Source organism: Syngnathus floridae, chromosome 9 (genome assembly GCF_059516105.1).
Source record: "Syngnathus floridae isolate MCC-2025c chromosome 9, RoL_Sflo_1.0, whole genome shotgun sequence".
NCBI lineage: Eukaryota > Metazoa > Chordata > Actinopteri > Syngnathiformes > Syngnathidae > Syngnathus > Syngnathus floridae.
In genome coordinates, this window is record NC_142421.1 from 12,730,581 (window position 1) to 12,748,816 (window position 18,236).

At 40.7% G+C, this 18,236-nt stretch overlaps 1 protein-coding gene and 1 long non-coding RNA gene across 4 annotated transcripts in view; one reads left to right on the forward strand and one right to left on the reverse strand.

Moving 5' to 3' along the window:
* Positions 1-3,444: 3,444 nt before the first annotated feature.
* On the reverse strand, positions 3,445-10,828 carry LOC148393589 (uncharacterized). The gene is made up of 4 exons (XR_015860486.1): positions 10,509-10,828; positions 7,729-7,755; positions 4,177-5,880; positions 3,445-4,021 (listed from the first exon to the last, which is right to left on the reverse strand). It is a non-coding gene; the product is annotated as an uncharacterized LOC148393589 (long non-coding RNA).
* The window catches only part of tspan14 (tetraspanin 14), a 94,480-nt gene continuing 86,037 nt past the window's right edge, over positions 9,794-18,236 (forward strand). The window contains exon 1 of one of the 3 annotated variants that reach the window (XM_088385432.1): positions 9,794-10,004. In XM_088385432.1, the coding sequence (XP_088241558.1) occupies positions 9,961-10,004 (44 nt within the window). In that variant the 5' untranslated portion in view covers positions 9,794-9,960. The remainder of the gene's footprint in view (positions 10,005-18,236) is intronic. The other 2 variants (XM_088385434.1, XM_088385438.1) reach the window with 2 other exon arrangements.

The following is an 18,236-nucleotide window of genomic DNA, read 5'->3' on the forward strand; positions in this document are numbered from 1 at the left end:
CAAACAAGCAAATGTTTGTTGATATTTGCCTGAATACCATAACGACCCTTAAGGAACTGTTTAATGCATGCCTGATGTTATTCTAATTCACAGACACAGCCCAAGGTGTCTAAGAATGTTTTGTACTTGATTATATCTTATGTTTTGATTAATGCTTGATGTGACGTCGTATTTTGCCTTTTGGTAGACGCCAGCCTTGGATTACTATTGAATGTTCTGGACAGAAAGAAAATCTTTTGACTAATAATGAAAAATACGATCGGAAGCATAGTTAAACTAAGAATGTGACAATGCAAACAAGTACATGGAGTGTCAAAAGAACAAACAAACAAATGCGTGGTGAGTAAGAACTTTGCATAGTCAGGGAACATTAACGAATTGATGATGTCACGCACAAAACTTCCCATAAGTCCGTACAGAACGACAAAAGTGGAAGGATGATGAGTGGACGAGGTGCGACAGTGTATGTGCAAGAATGGAGGAGAATGTTTACAGGAAGGTCACTTGGAGATAAAACCAGCAGGTGCCAGAGGGAGACAGCCAAGAACCCGGCCAAAGATGATCATCAAGGCCGAAAGACGAAAAGGAAAACAACAGCCCCCACACACATCAAATCGCCCATAATCAGCACCCAACCCCATGAAACCAGCTCTCACCGAACCAGCACCCACTCCCATGGAATCAAACTGTCCTGCAAACTCGCCCCACCCCAAAGACTCATCACCCATCAAACTCGGCCCACACCGGAATGTGCAACTGAATATAAGCTGACCAAAGAACCTTGAACGTAACCTTTTCTGAACGAAGACTTTCTGCTCTTGAGTATGGTCGCACGAAAGGCCCAGTGCTGTATTGTACTTTCCTGAAAACAGAGCTTTCTTAACAAGAATTATGATTGAACTCAACCAACCTGTGTTAGTCTAATTTTGTTTCGGTGTCTTAGTCTTTTCCCAAAACCGAAAAAGAAAACGAACACGCAGTGCGTAAAATGGATAACAGATGATTGGCTCTGGCTTTTGCCGTGAGGCACGGACAGCGCGCTTCCTAAATTGTGAACCAAATCCAACAGTAGCGATCACTTCTTCACTGTTGCTACCAAACTTGTGCAGGTGCCATTTAAGCTTGTGACTTGTTTCAATAGGCGGCATGACTTGTTTAACCATAACGCGATGACTTATTCCTATTTCGTCTTCATATGCACTTTGGATATCACTATAGCCAATGATACTCCAACCAAGCAAGGATTTCCGTGCAAATGGCTGGTCTCTGTCACCACTGATGACCTCTAGAGGTAGTATAGCTTGAGGACAATAATATCCAATTAGGAATCCTACCTCACAATCTAGCTTGGGTGCCATCTCCCTTGCAAGATGTTTCAGATGGGACCAATTTTTTGCAGTCTTACATAATTTGTGATCTATTTGCAGGAATGTAGTCTCGGATATAATTTGTTGGCAATTTGATTCTTGTTTTGGAGTTACTTGTAGGTCTTTCAACTTGTGGCTCGACACAATCTTTGTTTTGGAAGTCATCGTGGAGATCTTGAGTTTGACTGGTTCAGACTTTGTATTTAACGTCTCAGCTGTGTCCTTTAAGATGAATGTAGTGTCACTTTGGGTGTCCAGCAAGGCATACACAAGTTTTTCTTTCTTCGGATCATCCATTGTTGATACATAGACGGGAATAACTGAAGAAGTACATCCTTGTGACTTTTGTTGAACTATTCTGTTTGACGTAACTTGTGTGGATTGTTGTTCTTGTGTTTCCGACACTTTTTTCTGTTTCTTGTTTCGTATGTGGTTATCTTGAATATCCTTTTGTGTTTGCTCCTTGTTTCTTGTCTTGATGGAGACAAGTTGGATGAGGCATTTGGTATTTTTCACAAACACTCCTGGAAGTACAATTTTTGGAATGGTGACCAGGCTTTAGACAGCCAAAATGTAGTTTTTCAGACTGCACAAATTTGACTCTTTCTTCCACTGTCTTTTTGAAGATCCCTCGCCATTTGTGAATTGAGTGGCCAGGTTTCTTACAAAAGAGACATGTGACATTTGCCTCTTAATTGGTGCTTGTGCTGAATGTTTTAGCTTTCGGCATGTTGTTTCATCTTGGCTTGTCTTTGAGCTGATTCTTATCTGGTTCGATTAACTACATTGCATGCAGTGAAGTAATTGGATTGCAAGCAATTCTTGCTTCTTTGTTCAGGAATTTGATAAAATAACTAAAATCCGGGAACATTTTATGCTCACATTGAAACTCAGTCACTTTTGTGTTCCAACGTGCACTCCAATCAGGTAACTTTGCTGCTATTCTCTGATTTTCAATGCAATTATTCAACACCTGTAAGCCTTGAACATAGAACATTGCTGATTCTACACTACTTAGAAAATCTGCAAACTCACATAGATCTTTGCTGTCCTTGGTGCTGATTTTTGGCCATGACTGAATCTTGTCTCGATGTGACTTGCCAATTACAAAAGGATCTCCAAATCTGTCATTGACAATTTCCTAGGCCGCAGAATAGGCTGTATCGGTTCCAACCAAAAAGTGTCCTTCAATAGCCTTCTTAGCTGAACTGCCAACATATTTTCTTAGGTAGTAGAGTTTTGCTTGGATTGGCAGAGTCTTGCGATCAACTAATGATTGAAAGAACAATTTCCAATCATTAAATTCCAGTGGATCACCTGTGAAAATTTCAGGCTCCGGGATTGGGATTCTATTTGCGGCGATTGCTTCAGCCAGTGTCTTTACAAGATCAATGGAGGTTGCTTCATTTGCAGTTGAGATCATAGTTTGAGGTTCAAATGCTTTGGGAAGTAGAGACTGTTGACTTGTGAGAGCTGGAACTTGAGAGTGGACAAATGGTTTGGAATGCACATTTAGAATACTTGGTTGTGGCAGGGAACTATTTTGATTCACTTCAGATTTGACATAAGGCTATTCTTCATCCTCACTGCTCAGGCTTTCAGCATACACCCTTAATCTTGCTTGTGCTGCATTGTGCCTTTGCATTTCCTTTAACAGTTCCACTTCTTTCCTTTTCTCCTCTAACTTAGTCTTCATGGTGCTGCTCTCCATTAGAAATTGAGCTGGTTTCTTTGCATCCTCCACTTCAAGTTCTCTTATTTCTTCCTCTTGTTGATGCTGTGTTTTCATTATTTTAATGACTTCTTCTGAAGCTGCAACTTCAGCTGCAGCTTGTCTTTGTTGTAGTGAAACTACAGATGACTGTTGGGACATTCTCAACATAGACCTTGACTTGAAAGTCATTTTAGAGGACATGCTAGAATTACTGCTTTCAAACACTGACTCTGAGTCAGGCCAGAGAATGTCATCTGGGTCACCATTTTCTTCCAAAAGACACCGAGCCTTCGCTTGTGCAGCTTCACTAACAGCGCAGCACACATCAAATTTTCTTCTTATTTCAACATCAGGAGTTAAAAATATTTCTGATTTTGTCATAGATTTCACAGATGTCAGTCAATGTAGCCCTTATGACACAAGCAGCTTCCGGGATCAAATCAGTGTCCTTGTGTTAGGTTACGGATTCTAGTTATTGATCTGACTCCAAATTGCGATCAACACTTAACACATAAATTGCTATGTCCTAATCCACACACTGGCGCACCTAACAATTTTGCGAGTTCGTTCTGTCAAAGAGAAGACCAGTAGATCAATCAGACCAAATTTACCAATTGTTTATTCCTGACAAAGCGCACTAATACAGGCCTGGGTCCCGGGTCCCTCACACTAAAGCTCGTGCGTTTTTGTGACCACCAAAAGACGACACATTCTTCCGGGTTGCCCAGTTTTAAAGAAACACAATATGAATATTAAAGCATGCAAAATATTGTGAGATGATTGGTCGATGGCCATCTCCTCCCCGTCCAGGTGTCGCTGAGGTCAGGCGGTTGGGTTTTCCCCTCGAAGCCCGGCCACATAGACGTGCTGTTGTTCTCGTTCCTCACCGACCTTGAGGTGGTCTCCTCCGGTACTCCCTATCCGGGCCTATTCCACAACACTTTGAAGAAAACAAGTTCATGCAGTTTGCCTGCACATTCTTCGGCCCCCACCAATCCACACGAGCACTCCAATACTAGATATTAATATGATTATAAGTTTAACACAACCTTAAAAAATATGTTTGCAAACTCCCGAAAGCACATTTCCCTTTACCTTGTATTTCATCATCCTTTTTAAATTGTTAATTTGGTATTTCCACTTTTAATATATAAATTATAAATTTGCTGAAAATCCTTCACCAAATTACGGAATTTTTCTTCTTGTGATAATTTTCCCTTTTCAGTGAGTGTGTGCGTACGCTAACTGTGTGCTATCGGTGAGTACTGAGGGCTGAGGAGTTTCCTCTTAATTTCGCTGCTTTTCTGCATCTTGTCCTTTATCTTCATCATGCACATTGAGCTCTGCACCACTTTCTTCAGCGCTTTTTACTGTAGCGTGCTTGTCATCTGCCATTTTATCTTGGTTGCAGCATTTATACATTCACATTAAACTTATCTTGATGAGTGTGAAGGTCATTTTCCTTGGAAATATTACAGTTGGCTTTGGTTGTTTGCTTCTTGACTTGTCCAATGAGTTTCCAAGCCTGTAATAATCCTCTAGCACTGGGTAGAAGGTTTATATACTTTCTTCAGAGCAGATCAGTGTTCTACTGTGCCAGTTTGTTCACTAAAGAGACTAGAGTTCTTTGTTATAGATGTTTACTGTGATCTTAATTCTTTGACATCACAGCCACACCGTAGAACTGGTGACAACACATATATATACTTAGATTTACAAAACATACACATCAAATACAAAAGTAAAAGTAAAAGATACATACCACTTTGGCCTGCCAGTGAACAACTGGGTACTTTACTTAAACTGTTTTAACTTAGTAGCTTCGCGATGATGCATCCTAGGTCGGCCGTTAACTATTGTGCTGTTGCATCACGTCACCTTCCCGCTTCTTTCCCGGAAACATGAAATGCCCTCGAAGTCTAACTTACCCCTGGTTTCTATCGCAACTTAATATCAATAAGACAGTGCTACAAACTATATACAAATAACAAGGAACAAGAATAAATTCACGCAAAAATAATTTGTACACCATGCAAAACTTGAAGCTTCGCCCAGCGGCGAAAGACACAACTGCTTCGACTTTGGCAGTTACAGGCTGAGTTAGATCAAGGAATCCAATCGGTTTAGAGGGCCCCAAAATTCCCCTATGTGTACCAAAACGTCACAATGTTTCCCCGCGTGCCTCTATGGTGAGGCAAACCCAGAACCTTGTTAACACCAATTGATCTACCACAATCCACACCTTAATTTAGTATAGTCAATATGCGGAAATTCAAGGGCTTCTGCTTACCTTATCTTAGCAGCCACCAGCATGGAAAGTGGAGTGAACAATCAATGTGTCTCCAGTGACTCCGGAAGTGGTGTCCCAACTGACCTTTGCGATCACAGACCCCCCTCACGTCGTTGTCACAAATTGAAAGCAGAAAATATCGACTCTTTTTAAATGACCAATTGATTAATAATCTTATCCCTTTGTGGAGATCCGAGGTGCTCGTTGGATGGATGCAGGAAACAACTCATGCTCTATCACATCAGCGACACAACAAAGTATTTATTCCTAGCAAAATTGTCTAACAGCAAGCCAATTCTAGATGTTACAAGTCCAAGGCCATCAAAATAGTGGGCTTTGCAGTTTGTGTTCTTTGTTGTTGGCCGCCATGATGATAATTGTGTTTGAGGTTGGTCATCCCAGTCCTGCTGCGGCGATAATTCAAGAGTGGTTGTGTCCTCCCTTCATGAGGCTGAAGTTTCACAGATGAGGGTAAATGGTGCATGGTTTAATGTCCTTCAGATGGACTGCTAAGAATCAGAATTAGACAAACGAAATTTTGTTGAATTTGGCGGGAATTTCGGAATTGAAAATTTTGAATTTTTGGTAAGTGGGAAGTTGTTTAATACAGTGGTCCACCGGGCCGTGGACCGGTTCCGGTCTGTGGGTCACTTGGTACCGGGCTGCCAAGCCGCACAGAAAAAAAAAAAAAAGGTTTTATCGATGATCAATTCATTCAGGTCAAGACGCTCGTCCCGGTCACATGACATGTTTCCCCAGTCGAGCCCGCAAAGCTAGCAAAAATGAGTAAGAATTTATTTTGAAAAATATAAAAAAAAATTGGCGATTCTCTCCTAATTACATCTGTCGGTTCAGGTCAAGACGCTAGTCTTGGTCACGTGACATGTCACCCCAGTCGAGCCCGCGAAGCAAGAAAAAATGAGCAAGAAACAGATGTTTGGAAACCTTCTTCGGAAAGGGAAAAAAGCCCAATGAGGAGACAGAAGAAGAAGAGGCTACGACTACTAAGAAAATTAAAGCTGCATTTAAAAGAAAATCGTATCATTTTATTTCATCGTATTCATATATTTATTATAAATGTATTATTTATTTATTTAAACGCATTATTTATTTATATAAAGGCTGGGCCGCAAAAATATTTCTGACACGTAACTGGTTCATGGCGCAAAAAAGGTTGGGGACCACTGGTTTAATAGGTAGGCAAAAGATGAATAGTTTAAAGTTGAAATTGGTTGAATCGGTTGAAAAATGTAGAAACTAGAGCAAATGTTGAATGCCCCGTAGAGAATGAATGGGGATTAAAAAATAAATCAATTGCGCCAAGATCTTTTTTAAATTTGGAACGAAACGAAAACTACGGGTTTAAAAGGTTCACTTTTGAATTCTAAAGTTGAAACGGGTTGAATCGGACAAAAAATTTAAAAGTTAGAGCATTTGTTGAAAAATGAGGGCACTTCTTGTTTATTTGGGGCACTTCTGGTTTGTATGGGGTCACTTCCGGTTTAAATAGGGGCACTTCCGGTTAACTGAGGTCACTTCCAGTTTATTTGAGGCACTTCCGGTATAATGTAAGTCACTTACGGTTTCATTTGGGGCACTACCTGTTTAGTTGAGGACACTTCCGGTTTATTTGGGGCACGTCGGTTTGTTTGGAGTCAGTTCCAGTTCAGTTGAGGTCACTTCCGGTTGTTAGTGGTCACTTCCGGTTAAAAAAGGTCACTTCTGGTTTATATGGGGCTTTTCCGGTTTGTTTGGAGTAACTCCCGGTTTAGTTGAGGTCACTTCCGGTTTATTTGAGACACTTTCGGTTTAATTTAGGTCACTTTCGGTTTAAATTAGGTCACTTCTGGTTTATTTGGGTCAGCCTACCATGCATGTTGTGGGAAGTGGGAGGAAACCGGAGTGCCCAGAGAAAAGCCACGCAGGCACGGGGAGAACATGCAAACTCCACACAGGGAGGGCCGGAGGTGGAATCAAACCCGCAACATCTGAACTGTGCTAACCAGTGTTCCACTATGCCACCTATGACAACTTCAAAATATCAATATTTTCATTAGGTCCGATGAGTGTGCAAATTTTAGTGAGTTTTTGTGCATGATCAGGATGTCCAAAATGTGATTCCTTTATGGAGAAAAAAAGAAAAAGATATATTCCTACAAAAAAAAAAAAAAACAAGGCCCTCGCAGCAGTCGCTACTGAAGCCCTAATTATAAATAATCAACATTAACATAATTATAGTAATAATTTCTACATAAACAATACATAAACAACCTTGGAGCAGTCGCTGCTCAGGCTCTAATTAAAAAAAAGCAAATTAACCTTCAGGACTCCTCCGCTCCTACTTGAGATTGACTCACCTTGAGAAGTCGTATTGGATTGTGTTTCTGTATGGCAGAAATAAAAGTAAAAGTTATTTTACCAACCTTCATTTTCAGAATCCCACAATCATACTATTATTGACTGATCTTGAAAAGAGGAATCTAATTTTGGCAATGAAAGAAAAATGAGCATAATTCAATTAAACTACTAGTTATTGTTTTTTTTTTAAATGTCTTGCATAACTTTAAGGGATTTAAAATTCAGTTTACAAATATATACTTAGTCTAGATCAGTAAAGTTCTTGGAAATGCAGGTTTAAATTTTATGTAGTGTTATCAAAAGAGAGTAATAAGTCAGATAACAATTATTTTTAATGTATCATTTACTGTGTAGCATAATTAAATACCAGTTATGTTTGTTTTCAGCAAACAAGAAAAAAAACACACATTGGTATTTTTTTCATCAATACTGTGACAAAAAAGTCAACAAGGGTGGTTCAACAAGTAAGCAAAAGCAAAAAGACCAATGCAAATATCAATATGCGTTCTAAAATTGTTTTTTCTTATTTTCTAAAAATATTGTCATATAACTTAGGCAATTATGCTATGTGGCCATTGATATTAAAAGTATGTAAACCATGTCTTTTGTGATGTAGGAGTGTTAAACGTGAGTGTTTTTAAATAGATAAATAGTGACTATGGTTTGAGCATCACCCCATAAACAGGCTTATCATCAGAGAGCAGGCTGGATTGTTTTTCTGTATGGCAGAAATAAAGTTAATAGTTATTTTACAAACTTTCACTTTCAAAATCCCACAATCATATTATTATTGACTGAACTTGAAAAGAGGAATCTATTTTTGGCATTGAAAGAAAAATGAACATAATTCAATTAAACTACTAGTTGTTGTTTTTTTTAAATGTCTTGCATAACAGTTTAAGGGATTTAAAATTCACTTTACAAATACATACTTAATCTAGATCAGTAAAGTTCTTGGAAATGCAGGTTTAAATTTCATGTCGTATTATCAAGAGAGTAATAAGTCAGATAAAAATTCATTTGCTGTGTAGCATAATTAATAATTAATTATGTTTGTTTCCAGCAAACAAGAAAAAAAACGTTTTTTTTTAAAAACACACATTGGTAAATGTCAGCAAGGGTGGGTCAACAAGTAAGCAAAAACCAAAAGACCATTACAAATATCAATATGCCTTCTAAAACTTGTTTTGTCTTATTTTCCAAAAATATTGTCATATAACTTGGGCAATTATGTTATGTGGCATATATTATAATTATGTAGAGCCTGACTTTTGTGATGTGGGAGTGTTAAACATGAGTGTTTTTAGTAGATAAATAGTGACTATGGTTTGAGCATCCCCATAAACAGGCTTATCATCAGAGAGCAGGCAAAGAAAATTATTTTTAATCTCTCGGTCATTTTTTAACGTTTTTGTTTTCTTTTTATTTTAATTGTGTATGCTATTTTATGTTTGTATGGCGACCTTGAGTGCCTTGAAAGGCGCCTTATGAATAAAATGTATTATTATTATTATTATTAAACATTGCAACGCATCCATCCACTTTACAAAAACATACTTGGTTTAGATCAGTAAACTTCTTGGAAATGCAGGTTTCAATTTTATGTTGTGTTGGAAATGCAGGTTTAAATTTTATGTTGTGTTATCAAAAGAGAGTAATAAGATCAAAATAGGTTTTTACTGTATCGTTCCCTATGTAGCATAATTGCCCTTTGTCGTGTTTGTTTTAAGAAAACAAGAAAAATAAACAGATTTTTTTGAAACACACATTGGTATTCATATATCGACACTGACAAAAACTTCATCAAGGGTGGGTCAACAAGTAAGCAAAAGCAAAAAGACCCAATAAAAATACCAGTGTGCGTTCCAAAAATGTTTTTTATTCTTGTTTTCCCAAAACATTGACACATAACTTAGGCAATTATGCTGTGGCCAGCGATATTAAAAGTATGCAGAGCATGTCTTTTGTGATGTGGGAGTGCTAAACATGAGTGTTTTTAGTAGCTGAAGAGTGACTAAGGTTTGAGCATCACCCCATAAACAGGCTTATCATCAGAGAACAGGCACAGAAAATTATGGCATCTCCTAAACGTTGCAACACATTCAGGCACACAAACACAAAATGTGTCACATCTCACTCACTGCCAAACTCTTCAGAAGGGAAATTGTGTTTTTTGTTCATCCAAACGGATCACAGATTTTTACGACATTTTTCAAATGTGAAATTTCTGGATGTTTAAGACTTTCCACAAAATCGAAGACAAAGTGCAGTTGAGGTTAGTATACTGTCTGAACTAAGTTACATAGTAGATATATTAATTCAAATTTTAAAATCAAGAGCAAATTACCTTTTTGCCTCCATACTGTGTGCAGAATTATTAGGCAAATCGTATATTTGAGGATTAATTTTGTTTTTGAACAACTACAGTGCTCTCGGTCAATCAAAATGTTAATGAATCTTAAACTTGAATATTTAAGAGTAAAAATGAGATTCTGGCTGTCTTGGGAAATTTATGTGTGCACAATTACTAGGCAACTATTAGTGTGCAGAATTATTATGCAAGTAAAGGAAAAATGGAAACGTTCCCATCTCACTTGTTATTTGCATTTATTAAAGTGAGAATAATAATAAAAAACTCAACATTGACAAATTAACATTTAAAAGAAAATTAGTGACCAATATAGCCACCCTTCTTTTTAATAACATTTATACAACCTCCATCCATGGAGTCTGTGAGCTTCTTGATCTGTTGATGAATAACTTTTTGTGCAACACTTACCGGTTTCTTGTTGTTCAGAGAGGTGTTCTGTTTTCCTTCAGAGTAAATCTCCCGTTTAGAAAGGGGCTACAAATTCTCAATAGGTCAGGTGAAGAAGTCTTCCGTGATCTTTAAGGCCTTTACTGGCAAGCTACTAAGTGGAGACCGATGCATGCAACGAAATATTTTCCTGCATAAAAATGGTCTTCTTGAAAGATGCAAACTTTCAACTGTACCACTTCTTGAAGTGTCTTCTAAAACCTGGCAGTTGGTCAATTTGAATTAATTTTTGTTTTGATTTTAGAGTTATTTTAAGTCCAAATTTAGCTCGAAAAAGTCTAACCAGCTCATCTTAAATAATACCAGCCCATACCAATACCCCGCCTTCACCTTGCTAGTGTCTGATTTGAAGTGGAGCTCGGTGGCCGTTACTGATCCAGCCATGGGTCCACCTGGTCCTTCAGGAGCCACTCTGATCTCATCAGTCCCGATCTTTGTAAAATCTGTCTACTGATATTCCCTGACCCAGTCTTCATGTTTTAACATGTATGTCTTGTTCAGTGGTCATCAGGTGTCAGCTTTCCATACCTTGGCCATGTCTCTGAGCACGAAACACCTTTACATTTCTGGGCATTGGGTAGATTGAAGTTCCGTGATATGGTAGCACTGAAGGATAATGGGTGCCTGGTAGCTTTGAGTTTTCTCAAATCTTTGGCAGTTAATTTGCGTCTTAGAGACATATAATGGAAAATCCACTTTTTTTGCTTTTACCGTATTTTCTGGACTATACGTCGCTCTGAAGTACAAGTCTGCATGCATAATAAAGGAGAAAAAAAACATATATAAGTCCCACTGGAGTACAAGTCGCATTTGTGGGAGAACTTTATCTGACAAAATTCAACACCAAGAACAGACATGAAAACGCAACAACAGGCTAAACAATATGGTATGATAAAGTGACAAACACAAACAAGGAGCTGAGAACATACCTGCCGTAAAATTAACAGTTATTCAAATAACTATAACATAACCAACATGTTTATCAAACCATCCGTGTGATTCCAAATCATTAAATCCATCGAAATCTTCGTCCTTTGAGTAAACAACCGGAAGTGCATGTGGCGCTAATGTCGGACTCTTCGTCAGTTGCAGTTCAAATTATTCCACAGGCCTCTATAACTATATATAAACTATATCTCAAATAACTATAACAATTAAAAATTTTATCGAACCACTTGTGTCACTCCAAATCATTAAATCCATCGAAATCTTCATCCTTTGTGTCACTTAATAAAAAACAACCCAAAAAACACTGCTGACTCTGGAAGTACATGTGGCGCTGACGTCAGACTCGTCGTCAGTTGCGGCTCCAATTATTCCACAGATCTAAATAACTATATTGTAGCGTTACTACCCAAGTACCAGGCAAGTCGTGGGTTTGGTAACTGGCTTTTTATTTCACAAAACAAGAGTTCAATATACGAGCCAACACACAATGTGTGTAGCCCAGACATGGGCAAACTACGGCCCGCGGGCCACATCTGGCCCACGGGGCCGTTTAATCCAGCCTGCCAACCCTGAATAAATTGTATTATTAAACATTTTTTTCCGGTCATTTTCCCTGCAATGACTGCGTTCCCCCAGTAGATGGGGAAACGCCCGCGCATTTATTACCGGAAGCCGTGTCAGAAAGCTCGGTGCACACTCACAAGTGCTTGTACGTACTCAGTAGTACGGACACGCCGCACTCCGTGCTCTATTTCTATCAGTGCCGAATTTAGAGTGCGGGCTGTGACGTCAGCATTGTCGTAATTCGCACGCTGAGTTTTCAGATACCGTTTTACGCTAAACCCACCCACAAACCTTCCCCTGGAATCCTTCCATTAAAATGAGTGGCCAAAGAAAAGAAAGGCGGACACTGAGAGCCGAGTGTTTAAAAAAAGAGTGGACAATTTTACTCGACCTATGCGACGTGACGTTCAGCCACATAAACATCAACCCGTCACAGATCTAGGTTAACGGACCAACACCTCGGCTCTATCCTAAGAATTGCCACAACAAATTTTACTCCAGACTATGATGCACAAGCAAAAAAAAGTGAGACCAACAACAATGTTCCCACTGAAAATGAAGGGGGGCTTTTCAAGTTTGTTGTAAAAAAAAAAAAGCATTTGGAATATAATTTGTACAAATAGCAGCGACTGAAACTAGCGACCGTTCTCATTTTCAAACAATGCAGGATGCTCAAGGATATTGATGCACCACCTGTTTGCAACTAATCTTAACTTTTAATGTTCTTAAGGCCGACTTTAAGGAAGTGTTTCCCATTTCCTCACCTCTGTCACCAGGTGTTTGTGAGTTAAAGCATTTTTGCTGGACTCGGACTCGGTGCTGATTTTGACCGAGTCCACCGAGTCCGACAATAAAAAAAAAATACGTTAAATTTTATTTTCATCATGCTGCTCAGAATGCGCGTAGGAATATTGTCCACAGCCCTGCCTACGATCAATGTGGCCACGTTGAGTTGCACTTAGGCTAATGTTTACATTATGTACCAATGTCAAGGACGATTATGTCACCCAGCTTATATCATTGATGTGTTTCGATAGTTGTGGGGTTGTCACTAATTATTTGTGTTTAGATAAATATAATGGTGTAATTAATGATTAAAAAATATTATCTTACATGTCCTGTGTTTCAGAATGGTTATTTAATTGGGCGAGAGTGTTTTCAAGCGTTTTGCCTTATGCCAATGGCACTCAGGGCTAAGGGTGGGCTTCAATGACTATTTTTGTAAAGCCACGCATTTAATACCATGTCAAATAAGAGATTGGAGTGTAGGTCATGTTCCAATGTATCCACTTCTATCGGTTAAATTGTCAACCGTACATTTATGACTACGCCATGAGTGATCTACGTTATGAACTAGCACAACTCCGGTAGGGCAGGGAAAATGTTATCGATCCGACGTCCGATTGGAACGTCGCCTCACTTTTACGTCCGCGCTCTCAGCAAGGGAGCCTATATAAGCCGAACCAGCCAGTGTAAAAGCAGTTGCGTTTGTTCTGGTAGATTTTGATCTAAATTAGCCTTGAATAAAGACTAAGCAGTCACATGAATTAAAAGAAAAAATGGACAGTCGGACTCGGTGGTCAAGAGGCCGGACTCGGACTCGGTGCAAAAATCCGACCGAGTCCACAGCCCTGATGGAAACTGTTATTCATAATAACAGTGTCGTATTTAATGAGAATCACTCATAACAGTTTTTTGGTGAACAATTTTTTTAATGCTGTTAATAAATGCATTTGTTTTCAAAAAGCTTTTTTTGAATATCTATGCTTTACTACCTACTAAAGACCAAAACCTTTTATGCAATGACCTATACATGTCGTTTATATTGCTTCACACAAACACTACATCCATCTGCTCCTGGTTTGGCCCCCCTGGTCAAAATTTAGAACCCAATTTGACCCGCAAGTCAAAAAGCTTGCCCACTCCTGGTGTAGCCTCACTCTAACAAAGCGCCTCTTTCCGTCTCCTCCCCCCTGCTGCTTTCACGGGCCCCCTTGGCAATCGGAAACGACTGCACTCTGACAATATACAAGTTGCTAGACTAAATAAACTATATATCAAATAACTATAACATGAATAAGTTCATCAAACCATCTATGTCACTCCAAATCATTAAATCCATTGAAATTTTTGTTCTCTGTTTCAATATCTGTCCTCTGTGTTATAAACAAATCCTGACTCTGGAAGTCAGTGAATGGATTCAGACTCATTGTCAGTTGCGGTTCCAATTAATCCACAGGCCTAGCGCGAACTCATGCGGTTTAAAGTGGAAATAACATGTGAAGTGATCAACTATACTAGTGAGTAAGTAATGTGTTGATGATCAAGTAATAATGTGTTATTAATTTCACATATAAATTGCTCCTGATTATAAATCGCAGTCCCCCGGCCAGACTATTAAAAAAAACTGCAATTTATAATCCGGATAATATGTTACCGTATTTGCCGGTGTATTGGTCGACCTTTTTCGATCCAAAATCGACCGAAAAAAATCGACCTCGACTTATACACCGAGTCATAAAATTTAACTTCGTATTCATCGCTTCAAATGTGATGGTAACCAAGGCCGTTTCTCATGCATCTCATTGTGCGTGGGTGTGCGTCCGTCAGGCTCATCAAACAGCGAGAAACTGCATCATTATAAAGCGTTCGTCGCATTAACACGCATCCTCAGCAACAATTTCAAATATTCTCACCTCAATAACGGACATCGAAAGCCAGGCAGCGACGATGACTGCTAGGGGGAAGTACTGGGTATTGAGCGAATGTGCAAGTCATCGCGCGTCAAGCAACGACAATAACTATCGGTACGTAAACATTCAATCGCCATGTCTAAATGAATGTCATTGGCACTTAGAAAATATTCGCCAAACTTGGCCAGACTTCCAGGGGAAGAGGCCGAATTTTCACTTGTTCTGGCCGACCGGAGGAACCAGCCGAGGCGGACACTTTACGGCGGTTGAGTCGTTGGCACTTAGAAAATATTCGCCAAACTTGGCCGGACATCCAGGGGAAGAGGCCGAATTTTCACTTGTGGTGGCCGAAACGGGGAACCAGCCGAGGCGGACACTTTACGGCGGTTGAGTCGTTCGCACTTTGAAAATATTTGCCAAACTTGGCCAGACTTCCAGGGGAAGAGGCCGAATTTTCACTTGTTCTGGCCGACATGGGGAACCAGCCGAGGCGGACTCTTTATGGCGCAAGAGCCGTTGGCACTTAGAAAATTTGAACCGGGCGGCGTGCGCGAGTGCGCGGCCCGCTGGAAGTCAAATGAGGCTCCGCGATTTCATCCGCGGTGCTTATAAAGTGACGATCCGCTCGGCCGGAGCTATTTTCGGCCACCCGGCGCGTGTGCACGGCCTCCCGGCTGTGCCGGGCGGCGTGCGCGAGCTCGCCGGCTGCTGGAAGTCGAATGAGGCTCCGCGATCTCCTCCGCGGTGCTTATAAACAGCCGATCCGCTCGGCGGGAGGTATTCCCGGCCACTTGGCGCGTGCGCACGGCCTCCCGGATGTGCCGGGTGGCGTGCGCGAGCTCGCCGGCTGCTGGAAGTCGAATGAGGCTCTGCGATCTCCTCCGCAGTGCTTATAAAGAGCCGGTCCGCTCGGCGGGAGCTATTTCCGGCCACTTGGCGCGTGTGCACGGCCTCCCGGTGGTGCTGGGCGGCGTGCGCGAGTGCGCTGGCCGCTGGAAGTCGAATGAGGCTCCGCGATCTCCTCCGCGGTGCTTATAAAGTGCCGATCCGCTCGGCTTGGAGCTATTTCCGGCCTCCCGGTGGTGCCGGGCGGCGTGCGCGAGCTCGCCGGCCGCTGGAAGTCGAATGAGGCTCCGCGATCTCCTCTGCGGTGCTTATAAACAGCCGCATGCGCACGGCCTCCCGGAATTTGAACACATTTCGTCAATAAATTTCGCATATTTCTGATTGAATTTTGAAGTTTAATATAATGCAACAATTGAGCTCGACTTATACAAAGGATATATCATAAAATCGTAACTTTCCGTCGAATTTTAGGGGGTCGACTTATACACCGAGTCGACTTATACACCGGCAAATACGGTATATTCATTTTATTGTGCACTTAGAGTCTCCAAGATTGTCGAAACGTGTAATCTATCCCAGCACGTGACATGTATATGTAGATGTATGTAGTATGTATGTATGTGTGTGTGCGCACGCACGCGCGCACACGCACACACACACACGCATGCACGCATGCATGCAAACATACATACAGGACTGTCTCAGAAAATTAGAATATTGTGATAAAGTTCTTTGTTTTCTGTAATGCAATTAAAAAAATAAAAATGCCATACATTCTGGAGTCAAATCAAGTGAAATATTGCAAGCCTTTTATTATTTTAATATTGCTGATAATGGCATACAGCAGGGGTGTCAAACTCATTTTTTTCGCAGGCCGCATTGTAGTCATAGCTTCTCTAATGGCCCTTCATTATGACTGTCAACCCAAATAAATGTATGAGCACCTCATATTATATACAGTAAAAGCTACAAAACAAACTGACAAGTAACTCGCTTTGAAATCAGACGAGTAAAAACTGGTCAAATTAAAAATAAAAAGATATTATTAAAAGTGAAGACAATTTGCAATTCCAGTAATGACACACGAGTTTGATGCACAATTTGTCTTCGCGGGCAACATAAAATGATGTGGCGGGCCGTATCTGGCCCCCGGGCCTTGAGTTTGACACCGGTGGCATACATCTTAAGAAAACTCTTAAGAAAAAGAAAAAAAAATATTAGAATATTTCTTCAAGTAAAAAAAAAAAAGATTTGTAACAGCAAAACAAAATCAAACATTTGAAAATGTCCATTATTGCACTCAGTACTTGATTAGGAATCCTTTTGCACGGATCACTGCAACCAATGCGGCGTGGCATGGAGGCAATCAGCCTGTGGCATTGCTGAGGTGTTATGGATGCCCAGGATGCTTCAATAGCGGCCTTTAGCTCATTTGCATTATTGGATCTGGTGTCTTTCACCTTCTTCTTCACAATACTCCACAAATTCTCTATGGGGTTCAGGTCAGGGGAATTGGCAGGCCAATCAAGGACAGTAATGCCATGGTCAGTACACCCTTTACTGGTGGTTTTGGCACTGTGGGCAGGTGCCAGATCATGCTGGAAAATGAAATCATCATCTCCATAAAGCTTTTCAGCAGACGGAAGCATGTAGTGCTCTAAAATCTGCATTTACTCTGGACTTGATGAAACACAGTGGACCAACACCAGCAGCTGACATGGCTCCTCAAACCATTGCTGACTGTGGGAACGTCACACTGGATTTCAAGCAACTTGGATTTTACTCCTCTCCAGCCTTTCTCCAGACTCTGGTGCCTTGACTTCCCAATGAAATACAAAACTTGCTTTCGTCTGAAAAGAGGACTTTGGACCACTCTGGAACTGTCCTGTGCTTCTTTTCCATAGCCCAAGTCAGATGCTTCATCCGTTGTCTTGAGTTCAGAAGTGGCTTGACCATGGGAATAAGGCTATTGTAGGCCATTTCCCGGACACGTCTGTGAACAGTGGCTTTTGATACCTGGACTCCAGCTGTCTTTGAAGCTCCCCCAAATTCTGGAAGCGACTCTTCTTCACAATTCAGTTAAGGCTTTGGTCATCTTTCTTGGTTTTGCAGCGTTTCCTGCCACACTTCCCCCTTCCAACAGACTTTTTGTGGATGTGCTTTGAAACTGCACTCTGTGAACAGCTTGCTCTTTGAGAAATTTCTTTTTGTGTCTTACCCTCCTGATGGAGGGTGTCAATGATGGTCCTCTGGACAGCAGTCAGATCAGGAGTCTTCCCAATACTTGCGATTTAGGGTGTTTTCACACTTGGTCCCTTTCAGCCCTCTAAACGAACTCAGATCGATGACTCAGCATTTTTTGTGCACATGTGAGCACGCCAACCGTACTCAGACCCCTTTAAAATGAACCGTACTGAGACCACCTCAGGAGGTGGTCTCAGTACGGTTCGCTAAAAAGTCAACGGTACGGTTAACCTAATCTGTGCATTGTGAACACAAAGCGCACTGGGTTCACTTCACCTTTTTGCACTGTATTGTAACCTCCTTGGCTTGCCGTAGATTGGTCACGTGACTGCAGGCGCAAAAACAAAACTGTAGAGAACAGAGAATCCAAAGTATGGCAGCAGCAAGTCGTGGT